The sequence below is a fragment of the Pholis gunnellus genome (genome assembly GCF_910591455.1).
Source record: "Pholis gunnellus genome assembly, chromosome: 15".
Classification (NCBI taxonomy): Eukaryota; Metazoa; Chordata; class Actinopteri; order Perciformes; family Pholidae; genus Pholis; species Pholis gunnellus.
The window spans coordinates 22,895,991-22,914,868 of NC_136542.1; the positions used below are offsets into that span (position 1 = coordinate 22,895,991).

General features: G+C 41.8%; 1 protein-coding gene across 1 annotated transcript in view; it reads right to left on the reverse strand.

The window, feature by feature from the left end:
• Positions 1-650: 650 nt before the first annotated feature.
• Positions 651-18,878, reverse strand: part of kif6 (kinesin family member 6) — a gene marked incomplete at both ends in the record, with an annotated part of 71,140 nt that continues 52,912 nt past the window's right edge. The window contains 10 exons of the mRNA XM_079174746.1: positions 651-877; positions 1,056-1,224; positions 2,222-2,388; positions 9,269-9,384; positions 10,966-11,067; positions 11,178-11,264; positions 12,024-12,094; positions 14,310-14,445; positions 14,593-14,680; positions 15,399-15,449. Coding sequence (XP_079030872.1) covers positions 651-877; positions 1,056-1,224; positions 2,222-2,388; positions 9,269-9,384; positions 10,966-11,067; positions 11,178-11,264; positions 12,024-12,094; positions 14,310-14,445; positions 14,593-14,680; positions 15,399-15,449 — 1,214 coding nt within the window. The remainder of the gene's footprint in view (positions 878-1,055; positions 1,225-2,221; positions 2,389-9,268; positions 9,385-10,965; positions 11,068-11,177; positions 11,265-12,023; positions 12,095-14,309; positions 14,446-14,592; positions 14,681-15,398; positions 15,450-18,878) is intronic.

The window sequence follows — 18,878 nt, forward strand, 5'->3', positions numbered from 1 at the left end:
CAAACCTAGTAGGGGGGTCCCTTCAGCAGCTATATGCACTACTTTTCAGGCCATTTAATAATAAAATGACTTTAAATCTGTATATCATTTGGGGAAAACATGATAATCAACAAAGAAGAAAAAAACACCAGAGCCTCCATCCTATTTTGTATATAATTCTTCTTCAACTGTAATAAATTAAGAAATAAAGAAAATAAGAATAAAGACAATGAAAAGATTGAGAATAATAAGTTAGACAAATAAAAATTAACAAAGTATTACTAATCTTGAAGCTTGAAATCTTGAAATGTTTGTCCATACTAGTCTGGGCTACTCTAATTGCAAAGCAAAGATCCCCAACAATGCCAAGTAGTCTTCAATACTCTGAATTAAATATTAGGCCAACAGAAGAACATTTACACCTTTTAAAGTTGATTTCTTTAGGGAAAATCATAGCAGTAGTAGCAGTAGCAGTAGTAGTAGTAGTAGTAGAAGTAGTAGCAGTATGACAATGTTAGGGGCGGACACAGATAGCAATACAGCAAATATCTTATAAAAGCAGTTTCTGTTAATAGCTGCTACATCTGCTTTCTCACTGTACCGTAGTATGTACAGAATCTTACATGAAGAAGACAATATAGACAGGTAGATTTCCCATCTACAGTCCACCCTCAGATCTTTGACGCGTCTTCTAGTTTACTGGATGACACTTCCTCCTCCTCCTCCTCCTCCTCCTCCTCCTCTTGTTTCTTGAAGCCTGGATGAGTCAGGCCAATCACATGCTCCATTATTCTGGCTCCCATGTTGAGGATAAGAGCAAGCCAAGCCAAGGCAAAGATAATCCATATGCCTGCAAGGCTCCGGTAGAGAGAGATGTACTCCTTGCCCGGGTCGGTCCCTACAGGAATTAACATTGTTAGAACATGTTAGATCATCCCAGATAAAGACAGCAGGTCAGAGTGTCAATTTTCTTCCTTTATACATTGAAATTACAACACAGTTATGGTCTCAAAGCATTAAAGGGCATTGACGTGATCTTTCCACCACATTAGTGTTTGTTTGCTCTCTCTACTCACCCACTACATAATCTCCAAAACCAATGGTGCTGAGGGTAATGAAGGAGAAATAGAAGCCCTCGCCGAACGTCCAGCCTTCCACAAAACTGAATAGCAGAGGAGGAATGACCAAAAACAGCAGGCTGCCTGCGATCAAGAACAAGCTCACGGCCAGGGCCTCAACCGTTTGCTAGGAAAGAAACAGGTGAGATCCAGAGGCATCAGTCAGGCATGACAAAGAGGACTTTTCTGGGCATATTGTATAGGTTTGATCTCCGCAGTAATGGCTAGCAAATGCAAAGCAAAAACTAGATAGGATGGGCTCACACCAGCCACGACGCCAAATCTGACCAGGGGGGTAAAGTGGGTAGGGGGCAATCACTTCGGTCCTAGTTTCTGCCCCCCTGTTTTCAGAGCCCTTGCTCGGACCACACCCATCTTGAAACTCAACCTTTATTATGATCTCAACTACACAAGTGCCAGAAATATAAACGCCTGGAAAAGTATTCAAAACCAGCTCTGTAGTTAACCCGTTCTCACTCCAAACTTGTCAAACACAGACGCTTGGTCAGTGTCCCTCAGTGTCTGATATCGACGCACGGATGCACCCTTTATCGTCTGTATGAGACGCACACAGCTTTCAGCTAACTCCAATGTAAACCCATCCACGACATTATTTGACGGTCAGAGCAACCGACATAAAATAAAGACTGCTAAAGTCCGCTATAGGTAGGTGGGAGGGGTGGTGCATCAAGGAGGCCGCTGTTTGTGTCCCGTGTGAAACTCAAAATTAACTTATTTATACGTGAGATAGTGAGTCAAGTTAACGTCGTCCACGATCCTTTTCTAACAATAACTGAGTGGGTTTGTTGCCTAAACCTTACTTCCTGTGAAGAGGAAAGTTTATTTTGAAAAGACACTATGCATGTAATGAGTGGAAACTGACATGCCCTCCCTGGGTCCAAAACTGACGCTGGAGGGGAACCTAGAGCGTTGATGCCGAGAGGCACTGACTAAGTGTCGGGATCTGTCGAGTTGGGAGAATGTTGCAGTGGTAGTTCCCGCTACAGTAGGTGTCTCCAGGACCGCAGACTTAAAAGGCAAAAACAATACCAATATAGCTGATAATGACTATAAAGATATCTAAACCATATCCCAGATGTTTTAGTAGTGGCTAATGGCCGTACCTTGTGTGGAACAACTGAGACCATTCCCCTCTCCAGTCGACCTAGGTGGATGGTGAGACACTTGCCCAGCTGTTTAAGGAAGGCCAGGTTCAGTGGGATTCCACACAGGGCGTAAAACACACAAAACACTTGCCCGGATACAGTGCTGGGGGAGAGGTTGCCATAGCCTGCGGACAAACCAATGGTTTGTCATTACTTTTTCATCAAATCGGACCGTTAAAATGCTGAATAATGGCAAGATGCTTACCTATAGTGGTGACCACTGTGCCTGCAAAAAAGAAGGAGCTACTGAAATCCCAGTTGCTGGGGTTTGTTGAGTTGCCCGAGGGATTCACTCCTTTTTCCCAGGCATCTAAAATTACCTGCGAACAAAGAAGTGTATTAATATCCTAGAATAAGATCACACTTACCTCACTTGTGCTGACGATATATTAATCTATTAATCCCTTCCGTAAATATCTTGGAACATGACCCACTTATTGATTTAGCAGGTCAGGTTACTGTAACACCATGTATTGCTATGCACCTAATTATAAAATTGATCTCTCAATTTCTCTGTGACAATAACTCCCCATTCCACTTATGTAACATGAATTCCTTGAAGAAATGCAAAGAAAGTCAACCTGAACAAACTTCTCCAAGGCCGGTCCGTCCAGGCAGGTGTAATTAGCCAAGAAGTTCAACTTCTCCACTTGGAAGTGGTTCCGGTTGTTGCTCTCAGCCTCCCGCTCCAGTATCTGGAAGATGGTGGCCCCAACCAGCAGGTATGTAAAGTGGGCCACAATCAAAAATACTGTCCAGTTCACTCTGACCCGCACCAACTGGAACCTCGCCATCAACCTCCTCGAGCACCGAAATGGACCCAAACGTTGATGCACAATCTCAGAGAAGAGGTCAATTACTTCAGAAAGGACTAACAATCAAAGTCTTGATGAAATACACAGATCTCATGGGTAGCTCCCTAAAGATTGCTTCCACTACTGCAGTGTGGCATTCTTCTCCAAAAGAGTGAATAGGAAATAGTCAAAAATGGAAACAAAAATGTATTTAAATTGCTTTTACAGCCAGATTTAAATCACAGCAACAGCGAGAAAACGTTGATGTTTGGCATCTTGGGGTGACGGCTCTAACTGGATAATCCTCTAAAGGTAAAACATCTCGACTTAGTGCTCTTACTCTGATTGGTCTGAGTATCATAGATGTCTGGGCTTTGATTTATGGGTTGCTTGGGTAACGATCACACCCCTCTTCACTTTCAACCGTTTCCACTAATAAAGAAGCGGTGGCAGCATCTTGTCAGCGGAACAAAAGTTAATATTTTACCCGACTGCTGTTGGTTGTCTGAGCACCCACAGTGCTGATACCAGAGCCTTTCAATACAACATTGCAGGGGAGTCATTTTATCGGGGGACTATTTCAACCACAAACTACTGGATTCCTGAATTTACTTTGCAGAAATTGCTTTTGAACTGTGGAGAGGTGAGAGGAGCACTACTTGACTATGGGCCATAAACCAAAGAGTTGACAGATGTGTCACAAGAGAACTTAACAGGGTTTTATGGCTGCAGTGTTTAGAAAGCTGGCATGTTAAAATAGCCTGAGAAGATATAAGAAAATAATCGACTTCAGAGAAGATGCCAATAATGACAGCTATAATTATCACAACAACTTCCAGTCCTGCTGTTGGTGTCCCAAAGTCACTGCTTGTCTTCCTGAAAATAACTTTCCAAAGATAAAGATGCTACATACATATTAAGACATTATGTAGCCTAATATGTTATCCCAATGTTACAAGAGTTATTAAACACACCCTCTGGAGGCTGTATATTCATTGGTCAACACACGTGTTGTTTATAGTATGTTTTATAGCATGTTTTATTTATAGTAACATAACTTTGATTTTAATAAAAATCTTTTTCGTGGAGACGGACGGACCTTCAGTTAGTTTCAGTAGCAACTCAAATTCAGCCAGTGCAAGACCAAGTGTCGGAGGTCTGATCCTGGACCGCCCCGACTCCCAGCGGGATCAGCAAACTTTCTGTTGCCGCCCTTACACAGATGAGACCCACCAGCCCACTGTGACCCCTGACGCTGGGTTTTAATGCTGGCTGAATTTGAGTTGCTACAAAAGCTAACTGAAGGTCCGTCTCCACGAAAAATGACAGACACAGAAGCTTAGAAAATAGCAATACAGGCCACTGAATTTGATGAATTTACCGTTTATCAGAGCACATATGAAGATGTAGAAGAATTAGCAGGCCAGCGCAGGTTCCTCAGCCTCACCCCCTATCGCTAGAAGACTATACTTCACTGGGAGGAGAGCCGACGGCAGCTCTGTAGACGGACCTTCAGATAGTGGCTGTAGCAATTCAAAATCAGCACAAACCCCAGCGCTGAGATCACAGCCGGTTTGGTGGCAGTGGAAACTTTTTTCATAATTCTGAGATAATAATCTTGTCAATTCAGAAAAACAGGGAAAACATTTTTTCAGATTAAATGCATTTTTTGAGAATATGAAAAAGACATGTAAATGCACTGCATTTCTTACATTTTTCTGTTGTATTTGTCTGTATAAATAGTGAAATAATTCTAGAACTGTTCTAGAATAATATTTAGAGCAAGAATGAATATAGGTTTTTTTGGCAGCTTTATACTTCAGACTTATAGCTGCATTTGTGCTGAGAAACATAAATCATGCATGTGGTGTTTAAAAGATACAAAACAAAGATGGAAAAAGAAATGAATGCATAGAAAGTCTGCAGAAATGAGCCAAAATCAACCAGAACTCCAGAGGGTTACAAACAAATGTTACACTTGAAATGGAACAGCAGCCTGTGGGCTGGTGGAATTGATGTAAAACCAAAACGCATTAATTAGCTACCCCTGCTATTTAGTCTGAGGTGGAAATATTTCTTTAGAAAGTCACTGAAATCTGTGGCTCAGAGGTAAAGCGAATGGATGAATGTTAACATAGTGTACACTTTAAGTGGTCAGAAGACAATAGAGGCGCTATATAAAGTCCAAATCCATTACTGAAAGAAATAACATGACTTAATTAAAGAGGGCTCCTTCTCCCAGGCAACTGGATGCAAATTGTGCATCTGCTTGTCATCTGTCAAACAAATCAAGGCAAAGCCATGCAAACAGGTTGCCTCCAATCTTCACAGGTTGTTTTCTGTCTGTGTAGGTGTGTCTGAACCCACGGGATGGGCCGATTTTGATTACCGCCGACGTTTACGGATACAGTGAATGTCAGGGGCTCCGGGGCTGTCGGATGAAGCCCATCTACTGTCTGCTGGGATGGAATCTGCAGTCATGTCGTGATTTGGACTAACACATCTAATACAAAAACGTGTGTTGCTTGTTTGAGGCCAGTAAAAATCTAAATTGGAAATTGGCCAGACCAAATGCAAATATTCAATTTAATGTAACTTAGTTTTTATCTGCACTGAACTATTCAATGAAATGTTGCCATAATTGAATATAAGCATCCATTCAGCTCAATACATAATAATCAATACTCCATGCTACGAAATGTTCTTAACCTTATTTGAATTTCAAATACTGCATCGGAAGCCCTGTACAGATGCCTTTCTAGGGTGTTTCCCTGCCTTCTGCCCAGTGCATGCTGGGATAGGCTCCACCTCCCCACGTCCCTCAATAGAAGTGAGCACAGACGGATGTATTTTAAGGAACAGACTACCCATTAAATAACAGCTACACAAGAATTGATTTTGCTTATATAATTAGCTTTTATCATCTCATGTACTCTATGATAGTTGCAAAATACAGGCTCGTGTTTTAAGGAGAACTCTTCAATACCGCTTTTGTAATGTATCTAAGGAGGGATTTCTATATACCAGTGTAATGTGGAATCAATTTTAGTATTTTAACTAATGACTAATGAAACTAAACGTCTATACCCTTCATGGCTGTAGTTTGTGGAGAATCTTTTAAGGGAGTCCATTCTGCTATTTCATCGATCAGAACGTTCACAAAACTGAACAGAACAGACAGACAGAAAGGCTGTAGTGGGGGAGCAAACAACTGACATGTGTTTGTCAGTGCCAAGTTCACATGCTGAATAATCTCATAAACAACGGAGGTTAGTAAAAGTGTACACTACTGCGATGTAGATTTATTTATTCATCTTTTCTGCAGATTTATATTTATCCGTAAACATTTTACATACCTCTGTTTACAACATTTTACACAAAATGTGTTACATGTGGAATAAAATGAAAGCAGACAGAAATTAAAAATGCATTTGTCATAGTGCATGTGGAAACTTCCTGTGAGGATTTTCTTCTTTAAACAAATATTGGAGCCAACTGGCTTCCAGTTGCCCGCTCCTTCCTCTGATATCTTGAGACAACATTTGTTCAGATCAAATGGCCGGCGCAGGCTGTGATTTATTCTGCTGCACATTATGCCAATGGCATACTCTCCGGTGTGTGTATGCAAATAAAGTCAGACAGGATGTGAGGCTTGTGCTGAGATCTCTTTTTTTAGGTGAAAGCTAGTATGTTTTGAATCCAGATGAGATGATTTGTTCACACATCTTGATTCACAGTCCATCTTTTCTCGATAGTGTTTTATACACCTTTTGAGGACAGATGTGGGGGTGGTACGAGCAGTCAGATGATGATAAATTCATGTCAGAACTTGTTATTACTGATGTTGACCTGAAATACATAAATAAAAATAAAAAAACACAAGACCGATTAGACATTCAGTTGAAATCAGGCGGCCACCTCCTGTTCTGAAAAGTGAAGCCAACGCAGAAGTGCCTTAAACTCAAATTCTCTCTAATGACCAGCAGGGGGCGACTCCTCTGGTTGTATAGAAGTCTATGAGAAAATGACTACTTCTCTCTTGATTTATTACCTCAGTAAACATTGTAAGTTTATGGTCTCAATCGTTAGTTTCAAGTCTTCTCCACTGTGGTTGCAAAAAACAAAGATGGCGATGGCCAAAACCCACAAGTTGCGAAAATCTGAAAAAAACACTCGCGAGACTTGCCTCTTGCCGACCTAATATAACTCTCGCCAGAGTTTTGCAACCTGTGGGTAACCCTCTAGACCAGAGGTCTTCAAAAGGGGGTCCGCGGAGGTACTGCAGGGGGTCCGCGAAATGTTTGGTTGATTAAACAATTTTTTATTTTTATTTTCTTTCCAAACATGAATCTGTCCATTATTGTAATAGTTCAGTATTGTATGCAAGATAACAGGTATGTTTATGCATGGCAGTGGCACTAATAGGCCATCACTCATTTTTCATTTCCACATTTATGTTTAAAATGAAAACGTCAATTTGAATAGCTTGTAATCATGATTATCATGCAATTGACAGACAATGATGATATTGGCATTGATATCAGCTGAAGGAATGTTTCTAAATGTCAGTGGCACGGCCCCCCTACTCACTGTACCTTCACATGTTTAAAATAACAACATGAATATATCAACCTGTGTATTATTTGAATAGCTTAGTATTGAATGCACAATAAAGAGGTATGTTTATACATGGCACTAGGCCCAGTTTCATATAAAACACAATGTTATACAATATATATAGTCGGGGGTCCCTGCTCCATCTCTCTATCAGTTTGGGGGTCCTTGGCCTGAAAAACGTTGAAGATACCTGCTCTAGACACAACCCTTCAAAACCGTGGGCCCGAGCCAACAGATGACGTCACGGCGACACTTCTTACATACAGTCTATGGTTAGAAGATGTACTAGACTAGAGAAACAAGCAAGAAAATGACCCAAAAGCCTTTCATTTAGCCATCAAGAAATATGACAAGACAATGTGCTTTGCTTGGTCTTACAAACTCAAACATTTTTGTATTGTGTTTGTTTTCTGTCTTTACCCCCACTGACCCCCACTGACTGTCATCCCCAGGAAAAATTCCTACCGGTCACTCCCCTGCATCCCTTCGATCCGTATTTCACTCGACACTTTTACACTACACATCTTACTTGTTTATAGTCCTGTTATCTGTTCGTTGTTTATAGTCCTGTTATCGGTTCGTTTCTGCACTTTATTTTATATTTCACTTTATTTTATATTTCATCCTTATTCTATGTTTCACTTTATTTTATATCTTACTTTATTTTATATCCCAATATTAATATTATTTAGTTTCTACTTGCACTGATTGTTGTTGTTGTTGTTGATTGTTAAATGTTAAGCACCTTCCCGTCATGTCAAATTCCTTTTATGTTCAACATACCATGGCAATAAACGGTTCTGATTCTGATTCTGATTCTGATTATTTTCAGAGTAACAATCCCTGAATGAAACACCCTTAAACTATGACTTACAATTACAGGAACAGCCAATCTCAACTTGTGCTGTCTGTTTTATTAATGCCAAGTTCCCTACACATCCCAGCATGCACTAGGGCCTTTTAAAGCTGTTTTGATAGGAGGGATAGCTCCACACAGGGGTTACCAAACAACCAAAGAGAGGGGCTTTCCTGTCAAAGCACAGTCGCTGACCAGCTTAGTAGTGCCAGGTAAAGAAGCGTCAAGTGAGTCTTCCTTGCCAACGTGGGGTAAGAAAAGATAGGAAGAAAGGAAAGAAAGGAAAGAAAGAAAGAAAGCCTTCAGAGGACTGTTTTTCTGTCTGGCCATCGCTTGGTCTGTTCACATGACCTCAGCCGTTCTGAATATCTAGTGGCAAACCACAAGACTGCCAAGTCCACTTTCCTGTGTGCCAAAGTAAGCACGTCAGAGCTAAAGAAGAGTCGTCGTAGAGCTAGAAAGGGTGAGGCTGCTTAGTGGGTGTGGGAGTTTTGTGAGACCTCTTTGTGTCAAAATATGGGGTCTTCACCAAAAAAAGGAATTCCCTACAGTCGAGCGCAGTATGGAACATATAGAATGTGATGTGTATTAATAAAAAAACAACTTTCAAAAGCTCAAAAGTGGGCAGCGTTGAATGCAGAATGCATATAGTTTGAAAGCTTAGTGAGTAGATTACATCTTGTTTGTGTGTGTGTGTGTGTGTGTGTGTGTGTGTGTGTGTGTGTGTGTGTTTGTTACCTGTCCTGTTCAGGAGGTTTTGCCTGGCTTTAACAAAGGCCAGGATGTCAGCATCAGTCTGCTGGTCTCCAGTCAGGGGAATAGAGGAGGATGAGAGCTTGGTGGTGGAGAGGGCCCTGAAAATGTACATGCGTGTAATGTAGTATGATAACATCAGCAGAAGTTCTTCAGTTTTGTATCACAAATCAGGGCTTAGTATTCTCTAACTTGTGGCAAATCCTTTGTTTTGTAGTAAAATGTTTGTGAACGCTTCAACCCTTGTGCCTCACTGGGAGCGTTTTCAAGTTTTTTCATTTTGAAAGTTTTGATCATTTTGGCTGTGTTAAAAATGCCTTAATGCCAAAATACAGCCACTCTTGACTTTCTGAACCCACAGCCATTGGATTGCCACTGGACATGAGGCAATCCACAGCCCTGGCTTCAGAAATGTAGTTTTTACTAGTTTCCAGCAGGTAGAGCCATTTTCTCACGTTTACACTGGGGGCATTGCTGTTGATACAATGGTAACTGGACTGTACTTGTAGAGCGCTTTTCTAGTCTTTCCGAACAGTCAAAGCGCTTTCACACTACTTGTCATCATTCACTCATTCACACACTGATGACAGGGGCTAGGTACCACCTGCCTATCAAACTATCATTCATACACCGTAGGCACAGCTACGGGAGCAATTTTGTGGTCTTGCTCAAGGACACATCGACATGGAGCCGGGGATTGAACCGCCAATCCTCTGATTGAGGGACAACCCTGCTCTCCACTTAGCCACAGTCGCATCAGAATCAGTGTCGCTGCTAAAAACTTGATATATCCCAGACTGTGAAAAAAAAGCATTTAGTGTACAGAAAATAATTACATTTTCCAACAGTGGCATTATGCAAACAAACTGGTATTTAAAACATACCAATGTAAAACATTCCCTTATGAATTCAAATGAATATTTTGGTAGTTATGATCAAGACTGATGTTGGTTAAAAGATGAAACTCAACAATATTGATATATAATCCTATGGTGGTTTCTTGACCTCTAAGGACTTCAGATCAACTTTTTTAAAGAGAGGCACAAGAAAGAACAACCTTAACAGGTAACAGCTCCTCATATCATGGAGCACTGTAAAACAAACAACAACAATAGTATCTCTGTGCTACAAGTGGTTTTTGGAGTGACGGACAAAGTGAGAGTGTTTTACTGTGGTTGTAAAATGGTAGTTCCAGCAGCAGCGCTCAAGCAAGACCCCTGGTCTTCGATTGGTTAGTAGAGTTTGGACACATTACTTCACAAAGAAATAAAAAGTTATGGCTACGTTTGTAAGTGCAGAGAAAACACACCGCGCGGCTATGAAACCTACAGGTCCAGGCTGTATGTATAGACTTAAGACCTAATTCAAACATGTGGGATATGCTAGTGCATTGACTGTGCATACACTATGTAAATATACACATAGTGGTGAACATACACGGTTCTATTTTTACTGTCTGTCATGTTTTCAGATGCCTTATCTAATGATGAGAGGCCCAATGAAGTCATTGATCTCTGAACAGCTAACCTCAATCATAAGGTTTTCCTTTAGCATGTTGAATGAGCTGGTTAGAAAAAGGCCCAGAGAGCCACAACTTTGGTCAATATAGGTGCTGTAAATTAACGAGAAACCAAATCTGCTATTTTCAAAGCCGTCATTTTCCAACACGCCCCTCCATGTACCTCCACTTAGAAGAAGGAGTGAAGTCAGTTGCCCTCCCATCCGGGGACTCGTCATGTCCTGCTGGGGCCACAGAAGGAGGTATGCTTTTGGGGACGAACCTTCTGAAATGCACGGAAACGCAACTTGCAATTTTATGATGATGAGGAGAAAGTGTGACATGTTGTATCATGTCACACTTTGTATTGATGAGTACAAGTGAAGCTCGGCTCACCTGAGGTCTTGAACGGCGGTAAGACAGTCAGGATTTGGTTCTGGGTCGGCTTGAGACTGTCTCTCAGTACTGCTCAGACCAGGTGCACTGTATAACAAGTAAGTAGAGCATTTCATTAATATATTTAGCAATACAGCAAATGAGCCTCATCTAGTGGGTCTACAGTAAGAACTCACTGCGTCTCGCTGCTCTCTCTTCCTTTCTCATTATCACCACATACATGTGGTCGTCTTAACCACAAGAGGGAGCAGCAGTGCAACGTAGCTGTCACTGTCACATTGCATGCACACTGGGTTTCTTCAGGTTCAAGTTAAATTTAGGACCTCTAGGACCTTTTGAAAATCAAATAGTATACCTGTTTGAGTATGCAAGTATGATGGAAACCAGTAGGGACAATATGGCCTAGGTGATTTATTAACCGAGCTGATTGCTGGAAGTGCATTTTTACTACGGAAAATATTAGTGGTCGCTTTTAACCCTAAAAGGTTAAGAGCAGTGAGGAGTCAATGGGGGTATAAAACAGTCAATAAAATATGCTTTTCAAAAGTGTGAATCACAGCAACCACGAGAGGTCCTTGAGCATACAGTTATTAATGAGCACAGAAAATATCAGGCTGATCAGCAGTATATGAGGTTAGCTGTGTGACAGATACAACACGCACACATACACGACTGAACCGTTACGCCTGGAAGAGATAACTAACTATAGTGGGAAAGAGAAAATATTCATGACTTTTGTATATTAAATAAAAAAATTATAACATTTACACTACATTTACATCTGTTAGGGGCGGAATCGAAGGACGGACAAAAAAACAAAGTCATCATCATCAAAATGTGTCTCACCGAAATCCTGGAGTGCTAGGCGAAGGCGGCTGCAAGGTTCCATGTGGCCATCTTGCCGTGGCCTCTGACTCCTAGTCACAACCATTGAGAAACCATTGAACTATTTCAACAACATCATTCCATACTGGTGACAGTTAAACACAATGGGGCCATATGTGACTTAGAGCTGGGGGGAACAGAAGACCTCCAGGTATTTTGTGTTGTCTTGCTCCATCTCTGACTCATAGTTTGATCAATTGCATGTGTACTGGTTTCCAAAAACAGAACAATAAATGGACAAACACAGCTGTAAAAAGGGCCTGCTTCCTGCTTGGAAGATCCAAAACTGCACATGTAAAAGTCTGTCAGACTTCCTGTTCTTTCCAGTGAAAAATTCCCAAAACCTGGCGATATTGGTCTCCATTCATAAGAGAAGTGTAAAATGCCAGCAGTGTCTGCAGGTCAGATGTCGCAGCTTAACATCTTCTTTGTGTTTGATCTCCCAAATGTGCACAACAGCCGTCAAGCCCAAGCAAAGTGTGTGTGAGACCAGAGACTCAGTTCTCTGTATGTGTTCTTAGTTTGGGAATTTTCAACTTTCTCTTCAAGCTTTTGCAAATAGTTGTCTTTCATTATATCGTACAAGTCTCTTAAAGGGCCAGTTTGGATTTTTAGAAGTGGGGTTGTATGAGGTACTTATCCATAGCTGGTGTATTACCTACAGTAGATGGCCGTTGGTACGGCCCCAGTTTAGAGAAACAAGACAGGAGCACCAGCACATGAGCAAAGCGATGTACTGCTGTGGACGGGGGCAGCAGCAACATGCATTTTAGACACCTAAAACAATCAACATCAGTTTAAGTGTACTCTATTTTTAGAATATTTCCCTTTCCCTTAAAGTCAGATAGCCCTTTCCTACGAGGAACTGAAGCCGGTATCGATGCTCTTTTCAAAGCCACAAAATCGTCTCACAAAAACAGATATTTCATTTTACCTCGCAGAACAGAGGAGTCTGTGGTCTACCGCTGCCTCCCATCAGTTAGGTTGTTTATGTTGTTGTGGGAATTAAATGAATCAGAATCATAGACTGTAATAAGTGGACGTAGTCATCGTGACGAAGCCTCAAGTTTGGCTTTTTGTCCGTTGCCATCTTGGCGTTTTTGCAACCAGTGAACATAAGTGACCATATTTGGATGGAGGAGGAGTGACGTAGAGACGTTGTATACGGCTCTGGTAGGGTAGCGACCTGTCAATCAGAAGGTCGCCCCACCCTAAAGCATCCCCTGCTTTATGGTCTATTTGACTCTAAATGGACCATAATTTACCTGAAACCAGAGATTGAGACCGAAAACACACATTTACAATGTTTACTGAGGTTGCCACCTGATCAGATCTAACCAAAGTCACCCAATAACACAAACAAACTAACCGATAGAGGCAGCTGTAGACCAGCAACTCCCGTGTTCTGCGAGGTAAAATTACTTGAATGTTTTTGCCAAGGGAGTCTGGTGGCTTTGAAGAGAGCATAGATAGCGACTTCAGTTCCTGGACGAAAAGGGTCTGATGGCAAGGTAAAGGAGTGAAAATATTAGAAATATAGCGTACACTTACACAGATTTTTTAGGTGTCTAAAATACGTCCACAGCAGTACACACCTTTGCTCCCGTGCTGGTACTTCTTGTCTGTTGCTCCATCTTCAGTAGGTAATGCACTGACCATGGAGAAGTACCTCATTCAACCCCACTTCAAAACATCAGGACCATCCCAAGCATTTAAGCACAAACACCAAATAGTTATTTAGGACTGAAATAAACGCTGCCTCACTCCTTATCCCCCGCTGTGTTGCTGAGAAATCTCATGAACATGTTGTCCTTGTTACAACTCTGCTGAGACTGTATTGATGCTGTTGCTGTGTTGCCTCTCTAAGCTGCTCTCCAGGCCCTTGTTTGGGGCCACATGGAATTCCGTAAAAAATTAATTCCCGTGTATTTTTCCTCCTACACATCTTCCCATCAGGGCCCATTCAGCGTGATGCTCAACAGAGGCTGCAAGGGTCACACTGGTGCTGTAAAAGCCTCCGGAGTCAGAGACACATGCAGATCAGCTTACACGCACACGTGTCCTCGGAGGCCAATATTGAGAAAACGCACAAAAGAAAACATTCATAGATACAGAGACAAAGATGAACGGACACTGCCTTCCTAGCTAATTTCAGAAAACATATCTTTGGCACTCCCGCCGTCATGCTTACAGAAGCTTTATGTGGTGTTGTCACATAGATAGGTGGGGAAAAGTAAGGTCAGTCACCTGCATGCTAGAAGCCTCCTGGCTCCACCACTTCTGGAAGTCTCTCTGGAGCTTGACCTTCGCCCTCTCCAACAACAGCTGCAGGTGCTCAATCTCGGTCCTCAGCGCTTTTAGACGGTCAATGGTGCTCTTGTAACTGATGGGGGGTATTAGCAGCACTAGATTCATCTCGTGTCCAAGTTACACAGCATCTGCTGTGTCTAATCATGCTGAGTAGTTTCTTGGGAGAAACTATATAACGTTTGGTATGTAATACATTGAAATGCCCTTTCACTACACTCACGCCTTTTTCTCTTGCTCGATGTGTTTGCACAGGTTTTCTTCAATCGGGGCGACCTCCTCCTCGACCTTTGGGCGATTCTCCGTTACACCTATGGAAGAATTGGACAGACACAAGACAACGGCAAATGTTTTAAAGGCAGACAGAAATGTGGACATACTGTAGATCAAATAAAAAATACAGTCATAATGTTTTCTTCTTCTGTGGTAGTCGAGAAGCTAGTAAGCGTGCGTTTCCTTCAAAGATGATGCTTTAAGTACTTGGCCCTGGATAACAGGCCAAGTGTTCTCTGATGCGGGACTGGAAATAACAAGAAAAGCCTGAACTGTAAGGGAGATGTTTGTGTGCTTTGCAAGCAGATTTCCTCATCAAAGCATTTATGTCACTGATCAAAATGGTCAGAAAAGAGCAAAATGAGGGAGTCTTAGAGCTGTGACGCCCAGTCTTTGGTCACTAAGCTTTCAGTCAGCGAGGACTACTGCAAAGGCTTTGAAGTGGGCACCGCTGCACACAGTGCAGGAGCACCCACGATGCATTGGCAGTGTTTACAGCCACACTCTGAAGGGAGCTGAATATAAAAAAGATGATAAACAGAGCTGTTATTTGTGACAAACTTGTCTAAAAGAGATCTGTAAGAGTGTGGAGATGTGTGGAGATTTTTTGCATTACGATACGTTTAATTGCTTCAAGCGACCATGCATTGTTTATCTGTCGGTGTGGGTAGATGGAGTGGGATATTATGCTGCTCTTCTACAGACACATGGTTACATTTTTTGCTGTGGGAATATCCATTGTTGATTTGATCTTACCAAGAGCTGCACTCTGCCCCCTCTGCAACGCTAACTGCTTCTTCAGTTCATCTGAGAAAGAGAGAGTGGAGGAAAAACAACTTTGATTTTTGCAAACACTTTCCACCATTTCTGCATTTAAAAAACTCTTTTTTTACATTAGTACATATTTAAAAGACATTCATCTTCTATTACAGTAGAACACTCAAAACTAACCAATCAGACTCCTCAACTTTGTTCTCTACATTATATTATAACTATCTTTGCCTGTCATGTAGAGTTTCCATATTAAAACACAATTTACAACTACCAATAAGCACCTGTTTAAAAATAAATCTTATTTTTGTAACGAAGTGTTGTTCTGAATAGACATACATCAGAGGACATGATTAAATGATTAATTGCAAAAAATGAGTGTTCCTGACCAAACCATAGTTCAGAACTCAGTGATCTCATACAGATCCCATATCACTAAGCTACTGAATATGCAAAAGCTCAGCGCAATAGGTGCCATTAAGAGTGTTATAATAAGAGACTGTATGGGCAATGGTGATTTATGTGTAAATGGGGAATTGTTTGAACGTGGTAAATTAACTTCAATGTGCTGAAAGGGCTGTGTGACAACTCTTTGAGTTTACAACAGACGATTGTCCTCTGATGGCACTGACTGCAACAATACCATGAAGCATTCTGACCTGTAAATATAACAGCCCTTCTTTTCACGCTGGTTTAATGTTGCGACTTAAGACTTGGGAAGGTGAGTTCCACCAAAGAACAACCATCCACTTTGTTCCTGTTCATCAGCATGTTATATTTGACTGAAGATGTACAAGCAGTAAAAATGTGTTCTGTCAACTGATATTTCTAATTGTTAAAGGTAGGGTTGGTAATCTTCTTCTAGAACATTTAATTTGTTTTATCTGTTGAAATTGTCATTACATCCCAACGGCAATCAATAAATCAAATGATCTGACCAAAAAAAAATAATGATTCATCCAAAAGCTGCTTGCTTGACAGGGACAGGGACTTGGGACAGGTTCTCAGTGTTGTCGACGTTCTCGCTAGATGTAGCGGCTTTTGGAGCTCGTGCTGCTAGCTACTGTCATTGGAAAAGAGTTGGCGAATGTGGCCTGGCTCTCTGGTTTCTTTACATTATTAACTTTTTTTGTATAGATTGCATAGGTCGTCTTGCCCAATAAAGTTCCTCCAACCTGATCAATATGAGGCCAATGGCGTTACTGATAATTGGGAGTCTAAAAAATCTGATAACCATCTATAACTGCCAATAGTTACCACTTTGAAAACAAACAAATCTTGATACAGATCCCTTAGATTTGTTTTCTAAAGAATTGTGATCAAGACACATACATGTCAGGAGGATTTAGTATTGTACTTCCATAAAGGCAGCGAACTGACAAGAGATACTTTTAGTGTCTCGCATGGGTTAAGCTCCAAACACACTGGATCCGACAATCTTTTGAAAGCTCCCTCTAGAGCAGTGATTCTCAACTGGTGGGTTGGGTCGCGGACCTGTTTTCAGTGGGCCTTTGCTTGAAGAAAAAAAAAAAATGCAGCGGAGTACCATCTATTCACACTCCTTAACAGTATTTGGCTTTAATGTCTTGTAATGCTAATAGACTCCCGCCATTTCCCAGCATAGAACAACACCCGCAAAGTTTGTTTTCATATGCTAATTGAGCATTGGGGAAACGCAAGTATGACACCGACTACATGAGATATGGATTTTCTTATATTGAGGGCAAAAATTGCAGGGGATAAACTGAAAAGTATCCCTCTGTCAAATGACACTATAAGTAGGCGAATTGAAGACATGTCGGATGACATCAAACAACAGACCACAGCTCGAATTAAGGCAAGTGGTCATTTTGCATTACAAATGGATGAATCTACAGACATAACAAACAAAGCAGTTTTACTCGTTTACATGAAACGTGTGGGACGGGGACTTACAGGAACAATTTCTCTGCACAAGAGAGCTCCTTACACTGTGACTGCAGAGGACATTTTCAGCTCAGGTTCAAACTGCACCATCTTTTCATTAAATATATTTAAGAAGTTGAACATTTTCCTCGGTTTGGGTTGCGGCTTGTCATTAAGGCAGGGGTCCCCAAACTTTTTCCTGTGAGGGCCACATCACTGAACATATCGTTTGACCTAGGGCCGCACGATTATGGGGGGGGGGGGGGGGGGGTGCGCTACGTGCGTGCTACTCGCAGGTGAGCGACTGTTGCATCGTGCGCGCGGATCGGGGCGGAACACCGCCGTGCGCGATACAGAGAGCAGGGGAATTGAAAACGCGCGACCATGTAGTGACAGACATGACATGCCGGCGTGTAAATAAATTAAGCACAAGTACTCGTCCTTCAAGCTCTCGTCTCTCGGCTCTTCTACTTCTTCTACTCTTCTACTTCTACAGGGTGCGCGCATGACAGCTCTCATCTCGTTCGCCCCCTGGTGGTTGGCTGATTCAGGAAGCATTTGATTTGATATGTAGCAGAGCACATATTTTAAACGTCAATATCGCAGACGATCATGCTCATTTAATCGTGGCAGCCAAAATCGTGATCGAGATTAAAATTCGATTAATTGTGCAGACTGAAAAAAAAACATAATGCGTCTCTGGTATTGTTCAGGGGGCCGGACCAAATGTGGAGGCGGGCCGTTTCCGGCCCGCGGGCCGTAGTTTGGGGACCACTGGGTTAAGGGATGATCGTGGCAGCCAGACCACTTTAGAACCACTGCTTTAGAGCCACAGAACACAATACAGTGATGGAGCAGCTCGCAGCCTTAGTTGTGATCTTTGTCCACAAAGGTGATGTTATGGCAAACATGTCCGCTGTCTGAGTTGTCTTTAAACAAACACATTATTAACTCACACTTCTTGCATTGATGAACTTGTCGTTGAGTTGTTTGAGTAACACACTTCCACAGTCAAGAGTGAACTCTTGTGACTCCGGTGAGTCAGAAAGCAACACGAGGGAGGCAGTGATACCAGGTCAACATATGGCTAAGTCATTTGTGTCTGCTGTTCTGTTTTTGCTGTGTCTCTTCCCTCTAATAGACGTAGCTAATTGCCCCATTGACGATATTGAATTTGTGAGGCGACGCTTCAGTGGCAAAGGACAACCGTAAAGTAAATGGATGGGAGATTATTGTATAGGTCATATTTGAAGCCATTTCTATCCACACTAAATCAGGGATACATTTACTATCAGACAAAAAATAATTCCCCCTTGATAGTGTGTCAGATAGCGAGTTAAGTGAATGCCCAGGATAGCTATATGTGGCAGACTAAAAGATAAAAGAGACATTGAATGGCAGTTCGGCATGTGGTGAGTTTCCATTACAACCCCTCAGGTCTAATATATACACACATAGACGGTGCGGTGCCGTAGCTCTGTCTGAAACACGATCCTGTCGCCAATCTAAAAACTCGAGGTCCAAGCTCCGAAAACGAGAAATCCAGATGAAGTATCGTTT